The sequence below is a fragment of the Heteronotia binoei genome, chromosome 8, assembly GCF_032191835.1.
Source record: "Heteronotia binoei isolate CCM8104 ecotype False Entrance Well chromosome 8, APGP_CSIRO_Hbin_v1, whole genome shotgun sequence".
Classification (NCBI taxonomy): domain Eukaryota; kingdom Metazoa; phylum Chordata; class Lepidosauria; order Squamata; family Gekkonidae; genus Heteronotia; species Heteronotia binoei.
Window position 1 is genome coordinate 130,806,180 of NC_083230.1, and position 9,940 is coordinate 130,816,119.

The 9,940-nt window shown below is 47.0% G+C and overlaps 1 protein-coding gene across 1 annotated transcript; it reads right to left on the reverse strand.

Annotated features, from left to right (window-relative positions):
* Nucleotides 1-278: 278 nt before the first annotated feature.
* LOC132575825 (olfactory receptor 1468-like) lies at nt 279-1,235 on the reverse strand. The gene has a single exon (XM_060244514.1). It carries the CDS (start codon nt 1,233-1,235, stop codon nt 279-281), a length of 957 nt encoding a protein of 318 aa, XP_060100497.1.
* Nucleotides 1,236-9,940: the final 8,705 nt, after the last annotated feature.

The window sequence follows — 9,940 nt, forward strand, 5'->3', positions numbered from 1 at the left end:
CATAGGCTGTGCTCTCTACCATGTCCATTTTTTTTCCCCATTCATTCTGTCCTTCTCCTTCCATATCCCCTTAATTCTTGGGCTTAGCTTATTTTGTATAGTGTGTGTTACTCATGTTCTAATACCCTATTTCATATGTTTCAATTCGCCTGTTGAACCTGTGTCTTTCTTACTGCCTCAACATGTCCACTATGGCAAAAACAAACAAACAAACCACCAGAATCCATATTGTCCCACAATTAGTAGCTGAAAAGGGAATACAAAACATCTCTGGTGCCTTAATTCATAGTATTGTGATGTTTCGCCTTTGCCTGGCTTTCTAGAACCTTCCGGAAGGCCTCTCTCATGTCCTTGTTCCGGAGGCTGTAGATGAGGGGGTTGACCATAGGGGGGATTATACAGAACATGATTGAGACCAGAGTGTCAATCTCTAAGGAATAACCAGCGCTTGGACGGTTATAGTTAAGCATTCCGTTTCCAAAATAAATGATGACAACAGTGACGTGAGAAGCACAGGTGGAGAAGGCTTTGCGCTTGGTGTTGGTGGAACGGATCTTCAAGATGGAAGACAGGATGAAGACATAGGAGAGAATGATGAAGAAGAAGGGACCCCCACCCACTAAAAAGCTTGAGATGTGGATTACAGAGTCATTGAAGTGTGCACTGTTGCAAGCAATTTTCAACAGTGGGGGGACATCACACAAGATGTGAGGAATCTGGTTGACTCCACAGAAGGACAACGTGGTGCTGAGCGCTGTATGGAGAGCGGAGTCTATGGTGCCCCAGATCCAAGTGGCCAAGGCTAGGATGGTGCACACCTTGGGGCTCATGAGGTGAGAGTAATGCAAAGGCTTGCAGATGGCAGCATAGCGATCATAGGCCATGACAGCCAACATGGCACCCTCTGTCCCTGAGAAAGTGAGTAAGAAGAATACCTGGGCCAGGCATTGGTTGTAGGTGATGGTTTGTTTCTGGCGCAAGAAGTTCACCAGAATCTTGGGGACTGTGACAGAGGACAGGCAAATGTCTAAGCTGGAGAGATGGCTGAGGAAGTAATACATGGGGGTACGGAGGCTGGGATCCAGTTGAATCAGAGTAAATATCATGAGGTTCCCCAGCACGGTGACCAAGTAAATGGTTAGGAATGGCAGGAAGAGATAGATGTGGCTGTTTGGAATGCCGGAGAAACCCAGGAAGATAAACTCCACCACTCGTGTCCGGTTCTTCTCTCCCATTAAGAGTTGAGGAGTCACCTGTAAGATGGGAGGGGAGAAACAAGTGAAAGAAGACCTCTTGGCATGGCAAGCATATTTGAGATGCCTCTAGGCAGCTTGAAGTTCACAGTAATGTGGAAGATGTAAGCTCCTCGGGAGGGGTCATTTTGTAGAAAAATCGGTGATGGAGCTCATCCAGAGATTGTTATGCAGCTGCGCCTACTATTCAATGGACAAGGAGGTGGAACTCTCAGAAGGAGGAGGTGGAATTCTCAGAAAGGTTCAGGAGCTGTGCTCCTGTTAGCTTCCACTGAATCTGAGGCCTGGTCCTTGGAATAGTGTCCCCCTGTGAGCCAGGAGCCGTGGTCTCCCAAAGATCCCCCATAACTTCCCACTTTGGACTGTCCGCTATGGGTGGTCATCTGCAATGGACTGCATTTCAAGTTCTAGCACTTAGCCAAATATTGCTAGGAATGGGGGCTTTCAGCCCAGAGACTAACACAGAGCCATGCATGAGACTCTGAATGCACATTTGAAATACACAGTAGTAGGCAGGAAGGCTACATTCCCAGTCACCCCCTCCAACTGACTAGGCTTCCCCACACTAAGAGGAAAACCCGGAGGCTGGGGGAAAAACCATTTTCCAAATGGAGGGTGGAAGAAGGACAACACAGTTCCTTCTTGGCCAGCATTACAAGATTCTGCATGGGATAGAAAAGGTAGAGAAAAAAGTACTTTTCTCCCTTTCTCATAATACGAGAACTTGTGGGCACTCCATGAAATTGCTGAGCAGTCGGGTTAGAACGGATAATAGTAAGTCCTTCTTCACTCAAAGGGTGATTAACACATACAATTCGCTGTCACAGGAGGTGGTGGCGGCTTCAAGCATAGACAGCTTCAAGAGAGGATTGGAGAAGCATATGGAGCAGAGGTCCATCAGTGGCTATTAGCCACAGCGTATTGTTGGAACTCTCTGTCTGGGGCAGTGATTCTTGGTGTTTGGGGTGGGGCACAGTGGGAGGGCTTCTAGCCCCACTGGTGGACCTTCTGATGGTGCTTGGGTTTTTTGGCCACGGTGTGACACAGAGTGTTGGACTGGATGGGCCATTGTCCTGATCCAACATGGCTTCTCTTATGCTCTTATGTGACAGAGAGTGTTGGACTGGATGTGCCATTGGACTGATCCAACATGGCTTCTCTGATGTTCTTATGTTCTTAGTACTGCAAAGCAGCCACAACACGTTCGCAGCTGCAACCACGCCTCTGCCTACAGACTACTGCTGGCTCAGATGAAAGGAGGCTGCACCAACGAAGCCAGGGACTCATCAACAAGTCAATACCCAACATCGAGACTAGCTGCCGACTGGCCACACCCATTGTTTTCCCTTCCCTCCTTTTTGTTCTGCTAAAGTTCCCTAGAGGTGTCACAGGCAGTTAGTCTCTGGACTCCAAATTGTCACGTGGTAACAGAATCCCGGCCTTCATTGGTCCTCAGTGGGAACCAATCAACAGGGCTAAGATCAAATGTCCACTCCAATGAGGGCTACTGCCCAGTGGTCACTGCCCCTTTTGACTTCAAGTTCTGAATCTGACTATTTAAGGTCAAGTAAGTGGGTGTTCTGGGCCCCTCCCGGACCCCCTTATTGCCAGCAAAGGTTGCCCCAAGGCCGGTTCTTGCTGCCCCCCTTCCCTCCTGCCATGGCTGTTGAGATCTTCTCTTCTCTTTGGACAGGTAGTCGTATCACCCCGTGATTGATGCCTCAATCCTGCTAATGCAAATGTCCCTATCCAATTTTTCACTGAATATTCCTAATTCTATTACGATGGTGTGAATGCTAGTGTAACTGTATGAGAACTTATTATTACTAAAAACACATTGAATTTTAGCAGCAATTCTCCTCAAATCGTTGGGTCTCTGGAGAATTTTGACACCCGCAGACTTAGGTCATTGATCCTGCTCTGGCTATTTGCCTATTAGTTTAATTCCCCAATTTGATGTCAGAGGCAATTTGGCTAACACCCCCCCTTCCCAAATGGATATTGGATGTGTTACTGATTCATGAGTTCTGGTTCCTCCCTCCCTCCACCAAAGCTTTCCACCTCAGCACCCCTCAATGATCTCTCTCAGCCCCACGCACATAAGAACATAAGAGAAGCCGTGTTGGATCAGGCCAATGGCCCATCCAGTCCAACACTGTGTCACACAGAGGCAAAAAAAAAAAAGTGCCATCTGGAGGTTCACAAGTGGGGCTAGAATCGCTTCCGCTCCTCCCACCCAAAAGCACGAAGAATACAGAGCATCACTGCCCCAGACAGTTCCAACAATATGCTGCGGCTAAGAGCCACTGATGGACCTCTGCTCCATATTTTTATCCAGTCCCCTCGTGAAACTGGCTATGCTTGTAGCTGCCACACCTCCTGTGGCCGTGAATTCCACATGTTAATCACCCTTTGGGTGAAGAAGGACTTTCTTTTATCAGTTCTAACCCGACTGCTCAGCAATTTCATGGAGCGCCCACGAGTTCTCATATTGTGAGAAAGGGAGAAAATCACTCCTTTCTCTACCTTCTGTATCCTGTGCATAATCTTGTAAACCTTTATCATGTCACCCCGCAGTCAACGTTTCTCCAAGCTAAAGAGCCCGAAGCGTTTTCACCTTTCTTCATAGGAAAAGTGTTTGTTGTGGGGAAAAAGATAAAGGAGATTGTAAGCCGCTCTGAGTCTCTGATTCAGATAAAAGGGAGGGGTATAAATCTGCGGTCTTCTTCTCCTTCTTCCTCAGGGCTGGCCCTGCCATGAGTAGGCAAACTAGGTGACTGCCTAGTGCAGGGGTGGGGAACAGTGGCTCTCCAGATTTTTTTTGCCTACAACTCCCATCAGCCCCAGCCAGCATGGCCAATGGCTGGGGCTGACGGGAGTTGTAGGCAAAAAGCACCTGGAGAACCACTATTCCCCACCCATGGGCTAGTGACTTGGTTATGTTATCAGTGTGTGTGTGGGGGGGGGGCGTGCCAGAAGTTAAGCCTTGACTAGGGTGCCAGATATTCTTGGCCCATCCCTGGGTCTCCCCCTTGCAAAAAGACTGTGTCTTTGTTCTCCCCATCCTGCATCTACCTGCTTCCTTTGAACAAAGTCTGAGTTCAGCGGAACCTTTAAGACCAAGAACATCTTATTCTGGGGATATGCTTTGTTGTGCATACACAAAAAAGGTTAACCTCAGAATAAAACGTTGTTGGTCTTAAAGGTGCCCCTCGACCCTCACTTTGTTCTGCTGCTTCAGACCAACACGGCAACAAGCAACACAGTACATTGCAGGGAAAAAAGCAACAGACAACTGTGTATATACCCAATAAAGAATTTAGAAACCAATTTAGAAAAGTCTCTGTTTGTTCTTCCAGGATACCTCATAGACAGTGCAAAATCTATTTCCAAAGGGGATAGGTTCCTCAATAGAAGTGTGTTCATCCAATTCTCTTAAGGTATTCCAATTCCAATTCCTATACAGAAAAGTTCATTTGAGACATGCAGTCACAGTCTTTCAGCATTTACTGTGTGGAATCAAAATATTGGCACCAAAGGATTCTTTCTTCTCCTGATGTGCCAGTCGCCTAATGGATCATGTTTCGCACAGAAATGCTTTTTCATAGAGCCATTCTCTTCTGTAATATCAGTCTATTGACATCAAGCTAAGACTTCTTCATGAAATTCATATTAGGCTCAAAGAGCTCTGTCACAGAGCCATGAACATATGAACATATACTGAATCAGACTCTCAGTCCATCCAAGTCAGTCTTGTCTCCTCAGACTGGCAGTGGCTCTCCAGGGTCTCAAGCTGAGGTTTTTCACTCCTATTTGCCTGGACCCTTTTTAGTTGGAGATGCTGGGGATTGAACCTGGGACCTTCTGCTTACTGAGCAGATGCTCTACCCCTGAGCCACCATCCCTCCCTCACTGAGCCAGTTTGGAGTAGTGGTTAAGTGTGCAGACTCTCATCAGGGAGAACCAGGTTTGATTCCCCACTCTTCCACGTGCAACTTGATTGCATTAATTTAAGCTGCCAAAGCCGCAAAACCACAATCTGTCACCCTTTGCTCTTGGTGTGTTCTGTAATCTCAGGGGAAACGCTATGTGGACTCCATTCCATTCTACTGAATGTTTTTTTAAGAAAAACCTGAACAAACCATTGCTCAGTATGACGAAGTAGGAGTCAAGTAGAACCTTTAAGACCAACAAAGTTTTATTTGGATTTTAAGCTTTCGTATGCCTGCACACTTTTCAGAAAAGGGAATGGGGTACAGACTGAGATAGCTCAGTATGGTTCACCTGGAGTGGCTGTTTTGTCAGCCAAGGGGCTCGAGAAGCCCACCCGTTTCTGCCTGCCCTTTGAGAAGGGAACTACTCAGCATCTAGAAATACTGTTGGCTGGGGAAAGCTGCTACTCACCTTTGCACGCAGACGACAAGTCAAGGTAGGAGTCCTCCTGCTTCTCTTCCGCCTCCTTCTCTGGGCTTTTGGTCCCTGCTTCTCCTGTTTGCAAGATCAGTTTAGCCTAAAGTTGTCATGATGTTACTGCATGGGAGCCCCAAGATGTGGAACCTACACAGGGTCTCGAAAGCCTGTCTCCTCTGCCAGTGTGAAGTCTCTGGTGCTGTGGAGCAGTCAGAGCTATACCAAACTGATGCTGCCCGGGAGAGCAGAATTCTGTTCTTGGACGAGGGTCCTTTGGGGATGATCCTGGATTGGAGGCCTTCAGGGAATGACGTGTAGTGGCTGGGAGCTCAGGGGATTTGCCTGGGTCGTGTCTCACATTGTCAGGGGAGAGAAAGATAATTTATACCCAGAGGCACGTCCAGAACATGGCATCATGCTGTGGGCTGGAGTAGTGATTTTGTCCTCAGCTTTATCACCCAACCTATTCCCTGGTCTGAATTTCTGGTCTGTGCAATTTGCCTGGTCCTAGTAAAATGTATGATATGGGGTTCTATTCTGGGCTTCTGAATTCTTGTGGCCAGGTGAACTGCTAACAGGGATTCAGACCTGCAAATGGAGTCTCTTTTAAAAAGTGTTGCAGGAGATGTGCCTTTCTTTCCAGCCATCCTTGCATGTATCCAAGATGGCAGCCGCATGGGAAGATGTGCACATTTTCTGGCGTGTCACTCCAGGCCCTGTTAGATTTATGCCAGAGAATCCGTGGTGTTTCCAAAAAGGACTTATTTTAAACATAAAGCAGAGCAACTTTCTCCCTTGGAGTTCCCTTTCCCCAGGGATTTTTTTGTTGGATGGAAGGTATGGACAATGCAAGATGTCTTAAAGCAAGCTTGCAGAATTTGGAGGGAGTAATAGAACTAGAAGGTCAGTTTGGTGTAGTGATTAAGAGCATGGACTCTGATCTGGGAGAACTGGGTTTGATTCCCGACTCCTCCACATGCACCTGCTGAGTGACTCTGAGTTAGCCACAGTCCTTGAAAGAGCTCTCTCAGCCTCACAGCGTGTGTGTTGTGGGGAGTGGAAGGGAAAGCAGAGGTGCAGTGAGGTGCAGAGTATAAATCCAATATCCTCCAATCCAATATCCAATATCCTCCAATCCAATATAAATCCAATATCCTCCTCCTCCTCTTCTTCATCAGACTGGTCTTGGCAGTAGGATCTACGGGTCTTAGTGGACCATACGCTGAGCATGAGTCAGCAGTGTGATGCAGTTTGATGGAGTGGCTAAAAAGGCCAGTGCGATTCTGGGCTGTATCGACAGAAGTCTAGTGTCCAGATCACGTGAAGGGATGGTGTCGCTTTACTGGTAAGACCTCAGCTGGAGTCTCATGTTCAGTTTTGGGCACCACATTTTAAGAAGGATCTAGACAAGCTGGAAGGGGTCCAGAGGAGGGCAACGGAGATGGTGAGGGGTCTGGAGACCAAGTCCTATGAGGCAAGGTTGAAGGAGCTGGGCCTGTTTAGCCTGGAGAGGAAGCGGCTGAGAGGTGATAGGATCACCATTTTCAAGGACTTGAAGGGCTGTCATCTAGAGGATGGGGTGGAATTTTCTGCAGCCCCAGAAGGAATTAGGTACTGTGCTAACACGACCCCTCTTCACACAGGCATCTTGTTTAGGAGACGGACTTTGGGGAAAGAAATGCGTCATTTTTCCTCGGATCGCTATGACTTTTCTATTGTAGCGTAGGGGAGCGGGGGTTTATAAGTTTACAAATAAATAGATAATGATAATGGCTGGAAAACCAGTTCTCAGCCAGCCGGGGCATCAATTGGAGCGGCAAAGGCTCTGTTAAAACAGCATCTTTCTGAGACTGTGGGGAGTCCTGCCATACAGGGTGGCCCTCAAAAAATGCTGCCTTTGCCTAGTACAGAAGCTCCTTTGGGATTTCTTCTGCCCCTGGCGATGGGAGATATTCTGTGCCACCTCTTCCAGAGAGAGCGAGCTCTGTGTGTGCGCGAGTCAGTGGAAGCAGAAGCAGACAAGAGTCTCTGAGCGTCCTAAAGACAAGTTTTTATCACACCATCAGCTATTTCATCTCCCTCTGTTGTGTTTCTGGAGCGTATTTACAGCCAATGACTGTTAACAACCCCTTTACATACAGTCCGGGGTCGTTTTGTAGAAAAAGAGGTGGTGGAGCTCATCCAGGGATTGTGATGCAGCTGCACCTCCTATTCAATGGACAAGGTGGGAAGGAGGAGGCGGAAGCCTCAGAAAGGTTCACGAGCTCCGGCGGAACCCAAGGCCTGCATAGAGTAACAGGAGATTCAAGAAAGACGTGAGGCCCTTTCAGTTCCACCATGTGGGTTTTAAGGCACAGTAAATACATTATACCATTTGAAATATATGTTAAACACATTAAGATCATGCCAAAAAGAAAAGATCCGTATGTAAGTATGTATGCATACTAATATATGTATGTATGCATGAAAGTATGTATTTAAGTATGTATATAAGTATGTACATAATAAGTATCTGCCTTGAGCCCATTTATGGGAAAAGGTGAAATATAAGTCTACTAAATAAATAAATATGTATGTGTGTATGTAAGTATATAAGTATGTATGCATGTATGTATGTATAGCTCTGTTACTTAATACATAATTTTATCACATGAACACAAAACTTTGGGAATTTTCCTGGAGAGAGTTGGATTCTCATCTGCAAAAGTTCCTCCAAGCAGACTTTATCCATGGAAAGTGTTGCTCTGTCAGAGAGGGAAGAAGTAATTTTATCCCGTAAATCCTTATAAAAAGGGCAATGGAAAAGACATGTCCCAGTGATTCCGCTTCACATGTAGTGCAGGGGAAAACTTTTTCTGCATTTCGGAGCTTTTTGTATTTCCCTTCCAGTGCCATTGACAGGATAGCCACGCTTCTAGTCAGGGTAAATACTCTCCTATGAGAAGAAACACCTAAACAGCTAAGGCATTGTGCCATAGTCATAACACATCTAAGCTTCACGAGAGCCAGAAAGTCTAGTGATGGGAAGATGCTTAGAAATGGACATTTGGCAAATGATATATAGGCTGTGCTCTCTACCATGTCCATTTTTTTTCACTCTTTCTGTCCTTCGCCTTCCATATCGCCTTCTGTGGAGGAACGCCATCTTTGTTAATGTTGGTGCTTCGTTGGAAGGGAACATTAAACTACTAAGGCAGGCTTTGGCCTGGCCTCCCTTCATCCCTCCTCCCTTCCAGAGTTAAACCAGCGCCTCCAGGGGGAAAGCCTCCTACAGGGGCAGGAAGTTCTTTAGCCTTCCCCTCATTGCCTCCCCCCTTCTGGAGTTAAACCAGCAACTCTAGGGGGAAAACCTCCTAGAGGGGCAGGAAGTTCTTTTGTTTTATTTATTTGAGTTAGGCGGGAAAAGGGCAGTTCTCAGCTGGCGCTCAAAGGAAGAGGTGGCCAGTGTGGGGGCTCCTGCCTGTGGGAGAGGCCTACTCAAGGGGAAAAGGACCCCAGGCAGGCAGACCGAGTAAGTCATCCACAAGGCAGGGCAAGTTTAGACCAGGGACAGTAGGATGCGTTTAAATCCACCTTTTATTTGTCATGCTGGTTGCTGTGCGGGTGCTGTGCTGTGCTAAACTTTTACATGCAACTGTTTTTGTTTTGTTTTGTTTGTCTTTTCTTTTCTTTTTCTCTTTTAATTAAATATTTTTACTGTTTTGAATGCTGGCAGTCAAACTCTGTCCCACATAGATCCCCAACCGCTTTAGACCACACTTTATGAAGGGGGCCCCGGGGAAAGGGGGAAGGCCTGTGGTTGGATAAGGTCCCAATCTTCCAGGGGTTCCCCGAAGAAGTGCTGTGGTCTCTGTGAATCCAAAGTACAGGGTGGCAGAGGACCTTGAGGCCTGGCCTCAGAGCTGGAGAGGGGGATTGGGAGTCCTGTTCCTCCCAATCCGAACCCCTAAACTGAGCAGGTGGTGGCAGCGAGCCCAAGTGGCCGGAGGAGAAATAGCTCCCTCCAGGAGTTGGCAACTCAATACGGAGTTGACGGGACCGGGTCTGAAGGTAGAATCGGGCTGGTTCCGTCACACCTTCATTCTTGAGCTTAGCTTATTTTGTATAGTGTGTGTTACTCATGTTCTAATACCCCATTTCATATGTTTCAATTCGCCTGTTGAACCTGTGTCTTTCTTATTGCTTCAACATGTCCACTACAGCAAAAACAAACCACTAGAGTCCATATTGTCCCACAATTAGTAGCTCTAAAGGGAATACAAAATATCTCTGGTGCC